Below are 17,886 nucleotides of genomic sequence, written 5' to 3'. Positions count from 1 at the left end.
TTCCTGTTACAGACCATATAAAAAGTTGGCATCCCTTATCCGCTCTACCAAAGACCAACCACTTCCCCTAGACCTACCTGGTGTATACCAGGTCCCTTGCAGCTGCAAATTGTCCTACTTTGGCCAAACAGGCAGAACAACAAATATCAGGATTTCAGAACACCAAGACTACATCCGGTTTCACCAGTACAGCCGCTCTGGGCTGGCAGACCATGCCTTAGATACCCACCATAAAATTCGTTGGAAGAAGACAAAAATAATCCATCGCAGCAAGTTTAAATACGAAAGATTATTCAAAGAATCTTCAGCAGCTCTAAAAAACGTTCCTAACCTCAACAAATTTGGGTGCATGAAACTGCCCCAAATTTGGGAGACTTTCATTATGAGAACTTCAGCCCAACGGCCAAGACTACCAAATTAGCCCGCAAGAGGGCACCATTAGGACTTTAGGAACAAAATTAGTGTCTTAATTTCTTCCTCATTTGCTTTGTTAGTTCCTGTAGTGCACATACCATATCTTTATGTTCCTGAAGATGACAATGTGACATTGTCGAAATATAGAAGTGATTCATTAAAGTTATCTTTAATTAATTTACTTTATATGCGTTGTTAATTCCGTAAATTAATTACCAGTTATGTCTAACCAACGTATAAGTCTTACCACTAGAATAAATACAAATCCTTGTTATATTTCACAAGATTTCTCAAGTATTTGTCTTGAAGTGAAAATCTAATCCTGATAACCTCTATTTGTCCTGAATCCAGCTTGTTCTTCTCCAAGTTTCACTTTCACAATTTTTTATAGCCATTTCCCAAATATACCTGCATAAATTTTACCAGGAATACTCAGTAGGTAAATTTCCAGGTAATTCTCGCATTCAGTTTAATTTCTATTGAGTGCATCTGGAATTTGACACTATGAACAGGCTTACTGAATTACGCAGTGTAGCTACTGAATCTTTTATATCTCCATATTCAGTCATTTCTTGTCAAATATCATCTACTTCAACTGCCTTTATATTTCAAGTTTTTGATTGCTTTTTCTACTTTAAGTACTGATATGTATTCCTTACCGCATTCCCATTATGAGCTTTCTATCCCCATGCTGTCAATGCTTGTTAATTTAGCAATCTTTCAAACTAATTACTCCAGACTTCTAAAATATCTATCTTCAATTTTCATGTCACCTTTATCATCATTAATTCCTGTTATAGAGCTCTTTTCCTTCATTTCTCACCTTTTCAATACCTTCCAGAATATTTTTCAAAATCTGCTTTATTCTATGCTCTCAGTAGTCTTCTCATGACTTTTCTTTTAGTTACTTTTACACAGTACTTCACTTACAATTTTCTGTGTATTCTCTATCATCACAAGCTGACTGATAGACTGGAACTTTCAATACCCTTGCTTCTTTTCCTTGAGAAAACCTCTGTAACTTGCTGAGTCCACCATGGAGTTCTGATTGTTTTAACCATGCAGCTTCACCACATGCCCCTCTGGCTGACTCAATCTATGTTTTCTGCGGGGTTTGCCACAGAATCTCTAAGGTTTTGTTCTCATTTTCAAACTTTGATTTTTTTTTTTAAATCATGTTTGTGTATTTTAGTCTACAAGTCAATTTTATCTTACTCAAAACTAAATGTGGCGATTTTAATTTCAAATTCCTTGTACACTCTTATGTCCTGATCCAGTGAGAAAACAGTGCTTTCAATAATAACATAGTCAATGAGACTTTTCTTATTTCTTGTATCTTCTCTCCATGTGAATTTATGTACATTTTATTATTATTATTATTAACCAGGACTCCATGGAGTTAAAAGACTCATCGTGGGAGGTCGTTTTTAGGAAATATAAAGACTATCATACCACTCCTTGAACCCATTAACCATACTCACTCTAACCACTCTCTCAGGCAATACATTCCAAGGTTCAACCACCCTCCACATAAAAAAACCACTCCTCAACCTCTTGCACACAGCCTCCTTTGGTAACTTCCAGGGATGGCCCCCTTGTCATCGCTCCTTCCCGCCGTTCCACCAAGTGAAAGAACTCTCCAATGTCTACCCTGTAACTGCCTCTCAACAGCTTAAAAGTCTCAATCATATCACCTCTCCTTCTTCTATCCACCAAACTCTGCAGTCCACATTCCCTCAGTCGATCCTCATAACTCATATTGTACAGTCCTGAAACCATCTTTGTTATCTGCCTCTGTACCCTTTTTCCACAGTCAATTTATCCCCTTCAAATCCTGGGGACCAAATCTGAGAACAATAGTCTAAGTGTGGTCTGATCAGGGTCTTATACAGCAGAATGATAACTCTTTTATCTCTGCAGGTGAGCATCCTTCTCAGTATTGCAGCAATCCTCTGTGTTACCCTCACCACCTTTGCAATATGCTCTCTAAATTTCAGTTTTCTATCAATCATCAACCCCAGATCTCGTCTCCCCTACCTCCTCTAGTACCGCTCCTCCAATCGAGTACACATCCTCCCATCGATGGATCCCAAACCTCAAGACTTTACATTTTGCTGCATTGAGCCGACAACCCCGTTTATTTGCCCATCTGTCTAGTTTATTCAAATCCTCTTGCAGGGCTGTCACATCTGCACTATTGCTGATAACCCTTTCCAACTTCACATCATCTGCAAACAACTGAATGTCCTCTTGCAATCCATTGACAATATCATTGATATAAAGATTGAACAATACAGGTCCCAGTCAGTGGCGTATTTAGGTATTTCCAGCCCCTAGGCCCGCAGAAAGTGCCATCCCCCCCATATTTAATGAAGATGTTGATTTACATGCATAACCTATTTATATCGTAAATTCGTAATATAAATATAATTACAAAAATGAGAGCCCGGAAATTTCCTCTGCCCCCTCAAAATTTGCCGCTCTAGGCCCGAGCCTATACGGCCTATACCTAAATACGCCACTGGTCCCAGTACTAAGCCCTGTGGAACCCAACTTGTAACCTTCTGCTTCCTTGATGTTGTTGATGTTGCCCCATCATACACAACTCTCCGATACCTATCAGTCAGCCAATAATGAATCCATATGAGTAACCAGAGATTTAAACCCATGTGCTGCAACTTAAATATCAGCTTATCATGTGGCACCCTGTCAAACGCCTTTGCAAAATCCAAAAAAATGGCAGTATATGCCTTTCACTCATCAACTGCTCTTGTCACTTTATTATAAAAGACAATCATAATACTAAAGCAAGAGCACCCCCTTAACAAATCCATGTTGATTCTCACATATAACATTACCCTCATCTACCCAACGCTGTATATAGTCCCCCGCTAATTTCTCCAAGACCTTAAGCAGTTCTTTAGCATATTCTCTCAAAACCCGTGGTGAAATACCATCCAGTCCAACAGCTCTATTGGTATCCAGAGTACTTAGTATTTGGAACACACTCTCCTCTTGCACCTCTAAACCCTGATCCTGCCCTATCCCTCTAGTATTAAAACCTCCTCCAGAATGAAATACTCCAATAAAGTGCTCATTGAACAACTCCACTATGTCCTCTGCATCAGTCGCTCTATTCCCATTTTTATCGGCACAATGTCATTCCTCCACAATCGTTTCTTTGCCTATTGGCCTAAAAAATTCCCTAGGATTTTCTTTGGATCTTAGTGCCAATCTCTTCTCATATTCCAGTTTTGCCTTCCTCACCATTCTGGTCACTCTCCTGGCCTGCATCTTATATTCTTCATGTATCTGTCCTCCAACCCTCTTCTTGTATATCTTCCATAATTTCTTTTTCAACTGTAGTTCCTGTTTAATATCGTTTGTCATCCACTTTACACCGAATTGTGTCCACTTCTTCACCTGTGGAATACAGCTTACTATTGCTGCTAACAAATATTCTTTCACAATTTCCTAAGCACTAATGATATCCTGGCCTTCCAATTCTGCTTCCAATTCTGGAACTGCCCCACACTATAACACCCGCCTTATAATTCCGCATACGTTCCCTTTTCTTTGATACACCTGCATGTCTGTTCATCTTCCAAGTCAAAACCACATGGTCACTCTCTTCAACTGGTGGGAGAGATGTCATCTCACTTATTATCAGCTCTTCTGATGCTATGACCAAATCCAAAACTCTTGAACCTCTTGTTCCCTCCATCACATGCTGTCGAAGACATTTGTCCCTCAAGGATTCCAGAAATTCTATCCCCTTCTTACTACTTGCATTTTCCTCTTCCCAGCTTATACTGCTGTAGTTAAAATCTCCCATAACAATCATTCTTCTTGCACTTGGCAAGGTCAACTGCCTAAACATCTCCTGATCCCCACCCTCTGTGCTCCCTGGTTTATAGCAACACCCCAATAAATATCCTGTCTTGGCCACTTCTACCTCACACCATATGTTTTCAAAATCATTTGTGTGTCACTGCCTTCCAAAACCTCTACTCTAAGAGGACATAAGTCATCACTTATCATAAGCAGTACTCCACCACCATGTTTTCCTTTCCTATCCTGCCAAAAAATGCTATACTCTGCCACTTCAATTCTGGTTATTATATCATCCTCCATCAACCACGTCTCAGAGATCCCAATAATCTTTGGCCAGGCTGGTGCTATCAGCACCACCAATTCGTTTCCTTTATTTCGGATACTCCTGGCATTAGTGTAGAGCATAAAAATGTCAATGCTTCTATACCTATCATTGTCCCCTTTTGACCCCCCCCCCCTGGGCTTAATGTTTCCTGACATCGTCCCCCTTCCTCCAAGCACCCATTCCCACAAAAGGCCATCCCTGCTACCATCCACCCTGGGAATTCTAGTTTCCCTGCATTGACACACTGACTCGTTCAGAAAACAACAATCTTTCCAGATGCCTTCATCCTTCTTCATTCAAATGCAAGCAGTCTCCAGCATACAGCTCCCTTCTGTCTTCAAACGACCTCCAAGCATCCACATATTCCAACCCTCTCTTCTCACACATTCTGGCTATTATGTAATTCAGTACTGCTGCCCTTATGCTCAGCTCGTCACTATCATACCTGGGCAACACACACACAATCTTCCCTCTCTGCATTTTCTTTTGCACAACTTCAAGCAAGAATCTCAGTTCTCTCGCCCCCCGATTTACACTGCCTCTCAAGTAATTCGTGCCCGCCATCACAATTATGTCATTCATTTTCAACTTTTCCTTTTTCATTGTGTCAGCTGCCTTCTCTGATACCTTGAAAAATTCTTCCACTTCTTCCTAAGTAAAACAACCTTCTGTGAGCCCTTGGGCAACAAATAAGTCTCATTGTGTGGTTGATATTTTGATCAATAAAATTATCTTCATATTTAGCATTGAATACTTATAGCTATGTCTTCTTTTCCTTGATCATTATTGCCCTGTATGTCACATCTGGTATTTTTTGCTTCAAAAGATCTCCTACTATAGGTTTCATTTCTTTTCCATTGATGCTTTTTAGCTGGCATGAAGGTTCTGTCATACTGTATCATCATTTTGCATCGTTGTTTCAGCAAACAAAAAAAAATTAAAAATTAGTCATCCTTGTTCATTCAGTATCAATGTGGATACCAAACAGGGAACACCACAAGAAGGTGCATACTGGATATTAGGTCAGAAGCCCTGGTGTCAGTTCTCCACATTTATTAAACCAGCTCTATATAAGACAGTATTCAAACCAATTTTAATCTATGGATCTGAGAGATGGGTTAGAAATAAAACCCTTGTTCAGAGACCGTAGCCGACAGATATGAAAACTCTAAGAAGAATTGGGGGGGGGTAACAAATGGCATCAACAAAGATCAGAACAATATTAAAAATGAGGATATTAGGAAGAAACTTAATGCTGTCTGCATTCAGGAGTGTTTGAGTAGAGCTGATCTCAAGAAGTGTGGTCACAAACAAAATTACAGGGAAAAGGTTAGGAAAACAAGTTTTTTTTTGTTTTTTTTTTTTTTTTCCCAGCATGTCAGGAAAAGGGTCCAGAGAAGGATCAAGATCTAGGTGGACTGATACAATAAGAAGTGTCTTAGAAGACTGAGATATAAGATATCATACTATTGGAGTTCTGATAGATGACAGATAATTTGGAAGAAAATTGTTAATAAAAAGTTAGTGATGATTTAAGATTTCCATGCCATACCATTATACCAGCCTAAAAATTTGCAAATTAGAAGGCAAGCATGAGATGTAATATGCAATTTGTGGAGATTTCTTGAAAGAAGAAGTGATAAAGGATGGGAGCAATGTGGATAATTCTAGCTATTCTAAGGCTGCAGCTCCTAAAATTTAGGGTTGTACTCTTAATACTGCAAAAAAAAAAAAAAAAAAATATATATATCTCAGGAATTTGATGAAGCAGAAACCTCTCTCTCTCGAGAGAGAGAGAGAGTATTAAGAGACAAAAAGGTGGAAGACCAAGTTCTAGGTGAACTGATACAGCAAGTGGTGCATCAGAAGATAGAAATATAAACTCTTACAATACTGGAGTCCTCACAGACAACATATTCATTTTCAGAAAAATTATCAGGATGAAGTCAGTAATGATTCATGCTTTTCATGTAGCATTTACTATCATAAAGGATACATGTCAGGAATTTAACAATAATGAAGAAATATAACCTCTGGAGATAGAGATGAGTACATCAATATTAAGAGACCAGTGAGAAGAATGGTTGTTAGGTCTAAAAAACAAATGTGTCAAAGAAAGTATAATGAACTGAACATTTAGTGGAATATAGATGCTCTACTGAAACCTTTTGATTTTAGCAACAGGTAAGAGCTCCTTATAGATTTTCAGCAGGATCATACCATTTCTCTTCAAGAAAATATTTTTGGGAGAAGAGTAACTAAAATATGTAAGATCTCTGAACTGTTGGTTATGTCAACAGTTTGAGAACTACTATTCGCAAAGTCTGATGGATAGGAGCAGGGATGACATGACTGATATATAAGTTCTTTTGAAGAGTTTTTATTAAACTAATGTAGAAGAGATTTTTGTATATACAGTAGTAACACAAGTCATCTAGACCTTGTATAAGGTGTGAGTAAGTTAGTGAGAACTACCCGTTTTTTTTTTGTTGTTGTTGTTGTTTTTTGTCACATTGAGTGTGGTTAGTGAGTGGAATGAATGCACTGCCTGAAAGTGTGGTAAGTGTGGAAACAGTGGACATTCTGTGCGACTTCCCAGACTGAGTACCTGTCTCCACATAGGACTGATGTATAAATATTCTTTCCAGAGAATTTACCTAAACAAAAATTTAGAAATTACTAAACAAAAACTTCCTTATCATTTTACACTTTCCAGAGAATTCCCATAATTTTTATTTCATTACTTTTATGCATTTTTCAACTTGTCTGCAATTTTTTCACCAACATGATGATTTCTTGTTAGACACTATAAGCTTATCTCTTTTTTCTAAACTGTCCTTTTAACTTTTTAAACCAGTACGAAATTAATTTTTTTTTACTCTGCAAAGCTTCTTGGTTAAACCTATCATTGTTTCATTAGACTTCACTATATGGCCTCAGCAGTTTATCTGTTAATTTAATCTAGACCCCAGATAATATCTGAATCCTTCAATCTATATCTGGAACCCCCAGTTTCAAAGTATTGCTACTCCGTACCTGTTTAAAACTTTCTGGAACATTTTTCTATTTAGTGTGCTACTCATTTTTATCTTACTCAAAACTAAACTTTTTTTCTAATTCCTTAAAAATCATGTATTGTAGAAAAATGACCAAAGTTTACATTTGACTGCACATCATGCATAATAATAATAATAATTTAGTAACACTTCCTAGACAGGAAATTCAGCAGCATTTTTACCATTAATATTATGTATCTCCTTTCTGTAAATTTTTCTATAATATTTCCATAATGAGGTAGTCTTCACTTTTTTTTATTTTTTTAAATGTCATTTCCACCTACAAAGGATTGGGACCCCACAACATGTTTAGGTGAGCTAGGGATAAAACCCCACTCTAGAGATCAAATATGCATTTTTTTCAAGGCACTTCAGGCCTCCAATAAGAATGGCAATAGTCTCACTGCAGGCAATGAAATTCATCTCCAACCTAATGACAATCGTAAGCAATGGTTATACAAAACCCACCACTTGCACCTATTTTTTGTATTATTTTCAAAAAAAAAAAAAAATCTGCTACTTCTTTCTTTCATCTTTGAGGAGACAATATGCACACAAATGCAGTATCTTTTGAAAGGAATGCCAAACCAAATAAATTCCCACAAACTTATACAAGCTGGCTAGTATGGTAACTCTGTTGAACAAATATTCTCTACATAGATATACAAGATTGAATACATTGATGCTATGCTAAATGAAATTCACTATTTTATTTATCCTTAATAATTTGCTGAAATAAGTTGGTTGTATATGTAAACCTTTTTAAAGTTTTATTTAACAAAAACTAATAAAGTAAATTAAGTAAAAATTTGGGTAAAATAAGTAAGAAGTAAATAAATAAAATAGTATTGAGTAAACCTTAACTGGAGGTGCAAAAACAGTTACAGAATTAAAAGAAAAGAAAAAAATTATTATTATTTTTTTTTTTTAGAAGAATTTAATACCTGAAGTCTGGGATTCAACTCCAAGAAATAAAAATTTCCATCATCTTCATAGAGATACTCAACAGTTCCAGTACTTATATATCCTACCATCTTGGCCAAACATACAGCAGCCTATGTAAAAATAAAATATCATATGAAAGGATGAAAAAACATAAAATTCAATTATCTTATTATATAAACTGTTCAAATTAAATAGAATAAAATGAGGATTCCTGGGCATGAATTAAAAAAAAAAAAAAACAAAAAAAAAAACCTCTTGCTTCTCCTCAAACAAAGCACACAATAATTTCACTGAAAAAAAATTGTTGCATTGATATAAGTACTGCATTTTTTTTTTTAAATAAAAACAACAATAACCAGCTGATAACATTAAGCAAAGAATATAAAAAAACTGCATCATTTATTTGTATTTATTGTTATGAACATAATTTAATTGTTTACAAAAAACTTTTTAATAAGCAACAATAAAATCTATTTTAAAAACATATCTAATGTTGTCTGTCATGTCTTTGAATATAGTAGTTCATGAATAAATGGCTTATACTCATAATGTCTTTCGAAGTATGTCGATCTATGTTGCACACTGTGACAAAGCATTCAAGCGTCTTGCATCTGGGTATTGGTTGGAGGAGCTTCTAAAATTTGTTCTGCTATACTTGTATTAGGTTCACTTTCTTGTATTGTATTGTATTGTATTGGTTTCAAGTTCTCATTGGAAGCAGCTTGACATATTTCCAACACTGTCATTGTAGTCACCACTTCAACATTGTTATCAATATCCAATTTCAAATTGTTCTTTTGACATACAATCTGGGATTTTATCAAAAATTTCATTTGTATGATATTAAAATTCTTTGGAAGAAGAAGTTTCACAGTTTGTCTTAAAAAAACCTGACTTTTTGGAAGCAGTTTTCAATAGTCTTCTCTAAGACTTGCTTACATGACATTGCTACCAAATGAAATGTATCAAGAAGGGATATCTTTTTTGCAATTGCACCTGCATCAGATTGGTTTTTATATAATCAAGTTCAGCTATAATTCTTGCACGAACTTCGCTGCGATAATAAGCTTTAAAAGCTCATATGATGCCTTGGTCACATGGTTGAATTAACGATGTAGTGTTCGAAGGCAAGAAAATTACTTTGATGTTCTTTAACAATAAATTGTTTATGTATGTGTAGAGCAGCTGTCTACTAACAAGACAATTTTTTTGCTTTAAGACCCCACTCAACTAACCAATTATTGAAAATGTCATTAGTCATCCAAGCATTTGCACTAGAAAAGTAGTCAAGAGGCAAACTTTTGACACCTTTAAAACACCGAGGATTTCTACTTTTTCCAATCACTAGGAGTTCTCATTTCTCACCTTTCATATTGGCACAACAAAGGACTGTCACTCGTGCTTTTGAAGATTTAAATCCTTTAGTACTTTCATTTTTAAACAAATAAGTATGCTCAGGCATTGCATGAAAATAGTCCTGCTTCGGTGTTAATCCACACATCAGCTGATAAAAAAATCAGCACTTTTTTCCTTCACCATGAATACACTTCTACACAATATTCTCTCGCTTTTTCCACCTGTTAAATCATCCATTAGTTGAGGTGAAATTTTCTTTGCCCATTGTTTTTGCAAGTTTTTTTGCTTTTTGATGCATCAAAGGCCCATTATTTGAAACATTCCTTTCACAAACATTACTAAACCAAATTTTTAATGCTGATTTAACTTGAGTATCTTTACCAGATCAGGCTCTCTTCAGATCCGTGTTCATATTACTGAAGTTTCAATGTTCGATCTGTTTTTTAAGATCTTATGCAAGTGGTTGTGAAATATTTAAATGAACAGCCGCACTATGCTGACTCATTTTGGGCAACTCCAAAATTCTTTGCTTTTCTTGAAAAGATAAATCTTTACATTTTTTACTTGCTTCTGCCATTATGCTAAGGGCTGTTTTAGCACATAAAGTGAAATTCACTTACTGAAAGAGAGCATGAAATAAACTCGAAAAATCACAATTAAACTGTAATAAAAAAGTCAGATTTCGACAAATGTTCTTTGTCAAATTTTCTCCTGATTAACCATTATTTCTTAGAATTCTGAGGTGCAAAAGGATAAACTTTCGAGGATTTTGCTAACAATAACCAGAATTTTGATTATAAGAGATGGATTATTTTTAATTCATTTTAAATGGTGCATTTTGAGACTGACTAATTTTGATAACAATAGCTGATTGATAATATTATCTGCGATCACAATAAGCAGATTTTACTCTATTTCTTATTTTATATGACTATTATTATTAGAAGTATTTATATGGGCACTCCATGTATTCAAAAGACTCATTGTGGGAGACCCACTCTATAAATTAACACAATACCTATAATACATCTCCTTAAACCTATTCAACTGTTGGGGCACTCAAAACCACCTCTGGAAATCTGACCCATTGCTTTCCCCCCTAATCCCCATGTATTGAATAATTTCTTCTGTGTCAATCTTACAGTATCCCTTTAGTAATGTATACATTCCTATCATATCCCTATCTTCCCTGCCTATCAGCTAAATTCTGCAACCCATATGCCCTCAATCTTTCCTAATACGGAAAAGATTCCGCAGACCTGTCACCAGCTTGGTCACTCATCTCCAAATCCTCTCCATCACCTCCCAATCCCGAAGAAACACAGGTGACCAAACCTGTGTACAGTAGTCAACGTGTCAGAATCTTTTTTTTTTTTTTTTAATTTTATTATTATTATCTCATGGTATTGCAAAAATAATCATAAGTTAACATTAGGAATATTTTTACAAATTGTTTATATTAGTATATTATTAATTTTGGTTTCGTAACATGTATATCGGCACTTGCGATATGCCTGTTATTGATATTATTATTGTCAAAAGAAAATGTAAAGCATTTGAGAAATTGATGTACTTACTAGATTTTGATAGTTATGCTACTTTCAATTATTTTATTGTAGTTTAAAATTATGAAGTGTGTTTTGTAGAGCCATTCTCGTTTTGCTAACGGAGACATGTAAGCCATTATATGTAACTTCTCGCTTACAATTTACACTCAGTGTGCATGCCCGCTGAGGATTTTGATGGGTGATTGACAGCTAACAGATAGATCATTCGGTATCGAGGTAAAGAGAAAAAAAAAAGAGAAGAGCGAGCTAATGAAAGTTTAAGAACGCAGACTGGAGGAAATTTGTTCTCATGAAGTTCTAGTTTTATGTGACAGTCGGAAGAACATTAATAGTAGATTCCGAAAAGGAACAGTAAAACTGTGAGTCTTTAAACTGGAGGAGTTGAGACTGTCAACAAGTATTTAGTAAATAAAAGAAGATATTTTGCAGTCGATGTTCTAAAAGAATGTTCGAGGAAATGCTGATTGGAAATTGGGTTGATAGGGGTTGGTGACGAGGCTAGCTGGTGAAAGGACGTACTGTTGGAGAGCTCCTGAAAGATTTGTGATTTTTGTTGATTTATTAATATTTTGTTAGATTTAATTGTGTAATTTTAGTATATTATTGTAGTTTTATTAGTGTAGTTAGTGTACTAAAGTGTTTTATAACATAATCTATGTCGGGAAGTCGCCGCTAGAGGGATTCATAGCGTGTAGTGTTCGTGAAAGCTCCAGACAAGATAAGCATTATTTTCAGTTATCGTTGATAAATTTACTTTAATATTGCATAGTTTTGTTTGCCTTGCGTATCTTAGTGCGTCTCTTTGTGTGTTTTTGGTGTTTATAATTTATAATTTGATAAAATACGTTACTAGTAAGTATGGCTCCAGTACGAAGGAAAATGGCGGCCAGTAATGATGGTTTGCAATCTTCTTTCAAGATAGCGAACCATCTTTAATGACGGTAATGTAAAGGAGATGATTCAGTGTACTATCTGCGAAATGTACGCTTTGCAGAGTGCGGTCAGAGTGTGGTTAGATGATAATAAAGGAGTGAATGTGTGTAGAAAATGTAGGGAGAATGAGGAATTGAAGTGTATTTCGAATCTTGAGTGTGATATTTTTGACAAACTTCAGAATGAAGAAAATAGGGATATGACAAGAAACGGCGAGGTTGAACCAGAGAATTGTGAGAGTGTGAATGATAGTATTAATGGTTTTACAGAGAATAAAAAAGATGAGATAGATGCAATGAGTGAGATCGCGTTGTTGAATGGTGCGATACAAAGGGCAAAACAGCAGCTAGAGCGTATGAGCAAAAGTCGACTGAATGAACCAACCAATAATAAAAAGTATGACAGGAAAAATAGGCGTATGAGTGTGAACATGAACAAAATGAAGGATAGAGTGCTGTATGGAGACTCATTAGTAAGAGGTGTGTTAGTAGAGGATTTGACAAAATCATACCAACCTGGTGCGACCATAAAGGATGTAACTGAGTCTATTAGAGAGCAAAAGGAAAGGGTGAAAGAAATGATTGTTGTGGCATGTACGAATGATTTGAAAGGAGATAAAATGGAAATGATAGAAGACCTGAATGAATTGTTTGAGGTAGCAAAAGAAAAGCGTAAGAGAGTTAGAATGATTAGTCTTTTGCCACGGTATGACAGTGAAATGTTTAAAAGGAGAGCCATAATTGCAAATGACTTTCTGCGTGGGTTATGTATGACGAGTGGTGTGGAATTTGTGGATGTGTGGAGTGAGTTCGATGGGCGAAAGGATCTATATAAGATGGATGGCTTGCATTTGAATGGTTACGGTGTAAGGAGACTTGAGAAAGTGTTGCTGAATGTAATGGATGTGCAAATTCAGGGAAACTAGATTTATTAAGGGGATGGGTAGATATACAATCCTTAGGGAGGCAGTTGAATGTATGAATGAATATAATATGCCCGAGCGAATAAGGACAACAAATCAGAGTGGGATAGTTAATATAAGGCATCAAGGTAGGGTTGGGGCTAATGGGGGTCTTAAATTCATGTACACTAATGCTAGGAGTATTAGGAATAAGAAGGAAGAGTTTTTGGCCATAGTTGGCACTTCCAGACCACAGGTTATTGGTATTAGTGAATCATGGCTGACTGTAGATGATATAGCTAGTGGGATTGAATGTGATGGGTATAGTGTGTTCAGGAATAACAGGGAGAATAAAATGGGGGGTGGAGTATTGTTGATGATAGCTGATGAGATACAGACAAGGAGAATAGAAGATGAATTGCAGGATAGAGAAAAGAACACATTTGAGGCCATTTGGTATGAGATTGTGGCTAGCAGAACTAAATATACAATTGGGTGCTGGTATAGACCAGGTGATGGAAAAGATGGTGGTGACAGTATGCACAAGCAAATAGAAGAAATGAGTGGAAGGAGGGTAATTATTATGGGAGATTTCAACTATGGTCGCATTGATTGGCGTGAGAAGAGGACACACGGGAGGAAGGAATTGGATTTTATGCGGTTATTAAGGGATAACTATCTGCGACAGCATGTAATGGAAAATACTAGGGGTCAGAGAGTGCTTGACCTAGTAATTACATCTGAGGATTTGGCTGTAACAAATATGACCACATTGCCACCAATTGGTGAGAGTGATCATAGGGTCTTGACTTGGGAGGTGGCTAAAGGTGTGGAATTTTCAATTAAGACAGGGTACATGTGGAATTATCGGGCTGGAAAGTATGACAAGCTTAGGAGTTTGATTGGTTCAGTGCCATGGCATGTACAACTGCAAGGACTAGAAGTTGATAGTGCATGGGAGGCAGTTAAGAAGTGTTTGCATGAAGCAATGGCTGACTGTATACCTAGAGCCCGAATAATAAATCAAGTAGGGGTTAAATGGATGAATAACACTATTAAGCTTGAGCTGCAAAAAAAGAAACAACTATGGAGGGAATTTAAGGAGAAAGGTGACCGGCAGGCACATGAACGGTATAAAGCGCAGGCCAGAAGGATAACGAGTGTGGTAAGAAAAGCAAAAAAGGATTACGAAAGAACATTGGCCATGCAAGCTAAAGAGAATCCTAAACAGTTTTTTAGATATGTAGCAAGTAAAAGGAAAAATGTACATGGCAGAATGATTTCAAAGAATGCCGATGGTAGGGAGGTAACTGAATCAGTTGATATAGTTGAGTTACTGAGTGAGCACTTTGCAAGTATATATCATCCAGGTGGTGACATTGCAGAAACAAATGTACCAGTAGATTATACGGGAATTGTAGTGAATCAAGTGGAGGTGAGTAGTCTATTACATAACTTCAATGTCAATACATCTGTGGGATTGGATGGTATACCAGCTCGTGTCGTACGAGAAGCAGCTAAACAATTGTCAGTACCCTTGACCATTTTGTTTAATTTGAGTCTCGGGTCTGGTTAGTCCCGAGGGGGTGGAAAGAGGGGGAAATAGTTCCACTGCATAAAGGTGGTTCCAAGACTGCTGTTGTAAATTACCAACCGATTAGCATATCAGGAATCATTGTCAAGGTCTTACAGAAATTAGTCAAGAAAAGAATACAGGATTGGATAGATGAAAATGGGATATTGTATGGGGGACAACATGGTTTTGTGAAGGGTAGATCATGCCTCGGTAACTTGCTCACGTTTTATAACACAGTGACGGCTGAACTGGATAGGGGTAATGGGTTTACAGTGATACTACTGGACTTTGCCAAGGCCTTTGACAGGATACCACATGGAACCCTAATCAGTAAACTGGAGCAGATGGGGATAGATATAGGGTTGGTGAGATGGGTAGGATGGTGGTTGATGGAGAGAGAGATACCAGAGAGTGGTTTATTCAGGAGTGGAGTCCAAAAGACGGCTTGTGACTAGTGGTGTGCCGCAGGGCTCTGTTCTTGGACCACTGCTTTTCAATTTGTTCATCAATGATATAGGAAAGGATTTGAGAGAAAGTGTTCACTTGTTTGCTGATGATGCAAAGTTGGGTAGAGCAATTGTGAGTGCACAGGATGTCAAACTTTTTACAGGATGATTTGGATAGTTTAGAGGACTGGGCTAGGAAAAATGGATGTCAATTTAATGTGGTAAAGTGCAAGGTTATGCACTTTGGCGTGAAAAGAATAGCAGCAGTATATCGCATTGATGGAACCGTACTCCAGGAGATTGATGAGGCCAGGGATTTGGGAGTGTTGGTGGATAAGGAATTGAAGTTTAGGGGACACATTGCAAAAGTGACTAAATCAGCTCATCAAATCACTTGGCTTCTGAAAAATACTTTAACATGCAGAGACAAACAAGTTGTTGTTCCTCTGTATCAAGCCTTGATAAGACCCCATCTGGACTACTGTGCCCAGTTATGGGCACCAGGGTTTCTTCGTGATGGGGAGGAAGTGGAGAGGATCCAGAGACGAGTGACCAAGATGATAGAAGGTCTGTGGAATGAACCTTATGAGAATAGGTTGAAGATTTGTGGGTTGCAGAGATTGGACGATCGACGAAGGAGGCGTGATATGATATGATTCAAATTACTGAAGGGTTTCTATAAGATTGATCCAGAAGATATTTTTGAAAATATGACTGGTGGTGGGAGGACTAGGGGCCATGCATGGAAGCTGGGCAAGAGCGTGGTTGACAAGGGAGTTAGAGCTAGGTTTTTTACTTGGAGAGTGGTGAATGAGTGGAATAAGCTTCCAGAGTCTGTTGTGGGTGCTACGACCATGAATGAGTTCAAGGCAAGGTATGATAGATACCGTGTGAATGTCGAATAGTTGTTCTTGACATGATGTTAGGGCCTCCCTCGATGAGTCTGTCAACTCCTTGAAGTTGCCCAGAACAATAATAATAATAATAAAATTTCACCTGTTTTAAGGATGCCAGATATATTTGTTATTTCTACTGGAAAAGGCAATGGAATTAGCTCAACTTAGATATGTTGTTTTTGAAGTAGTAGAAGAAACTTTTTCCTCTCCGGTACAAAAATAAGTAAATTGTGTCAAACTGAACTGCAAGAGATAAGAATATTTATACTTCGGTGAGGCAGTAAGGAATACTATTGTATACTACGTAAGGATAATAAAAAAGGATTCCATGGAAAAGAAAAAATGTTTCTATTTTTGGAAAAGGCCCTAACAAAGAAACTGACTATGAACATTTTTTTGTTGTGAAAACAAGGTGTTTAGTCTGGTAGATGTGATTAAGTATATGTTAAACAATCCAGTAATAGAATGAGTCAGAGAATGGGTGATTTTAATATTTTTGGATAAGAATATCTCTAAAGTGTAGATTCATTTAGAAAGCCTTGGATCCAGTTAATTTTGTAGTTATGTAATTTTATTTAAAATGTATGTATTGTTTTAGTTTTATTAAATGAGTATATTTTTTGTATTTGGTCTTGAGTCAGCGATTTTTTTGGATTCTAAAAGAAACAGTTAAAAGTCATTGCACCAATCAGAACTAAACCCTTGTGTATAACACTCGAAACAAAGTATAAGAAATTATTAAATGGCACAGCCGATAGGACTGGTTGCAACTTAACTTTATTTTAGACTCCAGAAAGTAAATCTTGACTCAAATGAAATAGCTACAGGAGATAGTAATTCTAGTGAAGTTTCTTCAATTAAAGATGAGGAATTTTTAAAGTTAGTTCATCCAAACTTTGTAATACCTTCATTCTCGGGTGATCGTCATGAAAGCATAGAAACATTTTTAGATATGCAGAAAAGATTTAGGAAAATGGTCAGATTTCCATTTGTTAATTATATTTCATAATAAATTATTGGGCAAAGCCAAAACGTTCTTAAACTCATCCCCTTTATTAAGAGACACTGACAGTTATGCAACCTTTAAAAGTTGACTGATATCAGAATTTTCAAGTGTGGAGGAATTAGGGCCTAACATTTGGAAAATTCATCAGTGCATTCAAGATAATAATGAGCATGTTTCAGAGTATTACCACAGACTCTGGAGCATTGCTCAAAAATTTAATATTTCATCTGAAGAGAGATCCTATTTAGAATGGTTGCTGTTTAACCAGTTTAGGCATGGCCTTAAAGATAATTTGAAAGAAACAGTATACTAGAAAAAGGTTAAAAATCTTGAACAATGTTTTCAACTTGTTTAGGAAAAGGAAGAGAGACTTAGAGATATATTTCATTCCACAAAAAATAAACAGGTAAACTCTTTTCAGTATAATGAAACTCATTCTCCTAACACAATGGCTACAGATAAAGTGAAAGAAAGGAAGTTTCAAAAATTAAAAGGTGCTGAGAAAAGAAACAGTCAAATGAAATTTCTGATTTAACTGAAGATATTCCAGAATCTGAGTCCAAGGTACAATCACATGATTTGGGAAAAATACAGGAAATTAAAACATTTGTTAGTGAAGAAATAGAAAGA

At 36.4% G+C, this 17,886-nt stretch overlaps 1 protein-coding gene across 1 annotated transcript in view; it reads right to left on the bottom strand.

Annotated features, from left to right (window-relative positions):
- ACC (acetyl-CoA carboxylase) overlaps positions 1–17,886 on the bottom strand; it is a 1,393,224-nt gene that overhangs the window by 1,166,948 nt on the left and 208,390 nt on the right. Inside the window, exon 12 of the mRNA XM_090408519.1 lies at positions 8,574–8,684. Coding sequence (XP_090264645.1) covers positions 8,574–8,684 — 111 coding nt within the window. The remainder of the gene's footprint in view (positions 1–8,573; positions 8,685–17,886) is intronic.

Source organism: Typopeltis vanoorti, chromosome 18 (assembly GCF_054136105.1).
Source record: "Typopeltis vanoorti isolate ZY-2024b chromosome 18, IOZ_Tvanoo_1.0, whole genome shotgun sequence".
NCBI lineage: Eukaryota > Metazoa > Arthropoda > Arachnida > Uropygi > Thelyphonidae > Typopeltis > Typopeltis vanoorti.
The sequence above is the reverse complement of the archived record's forward strand: the minus strand, read 5'-3'. Positions and strand labels throughout refer to the sequence as shown.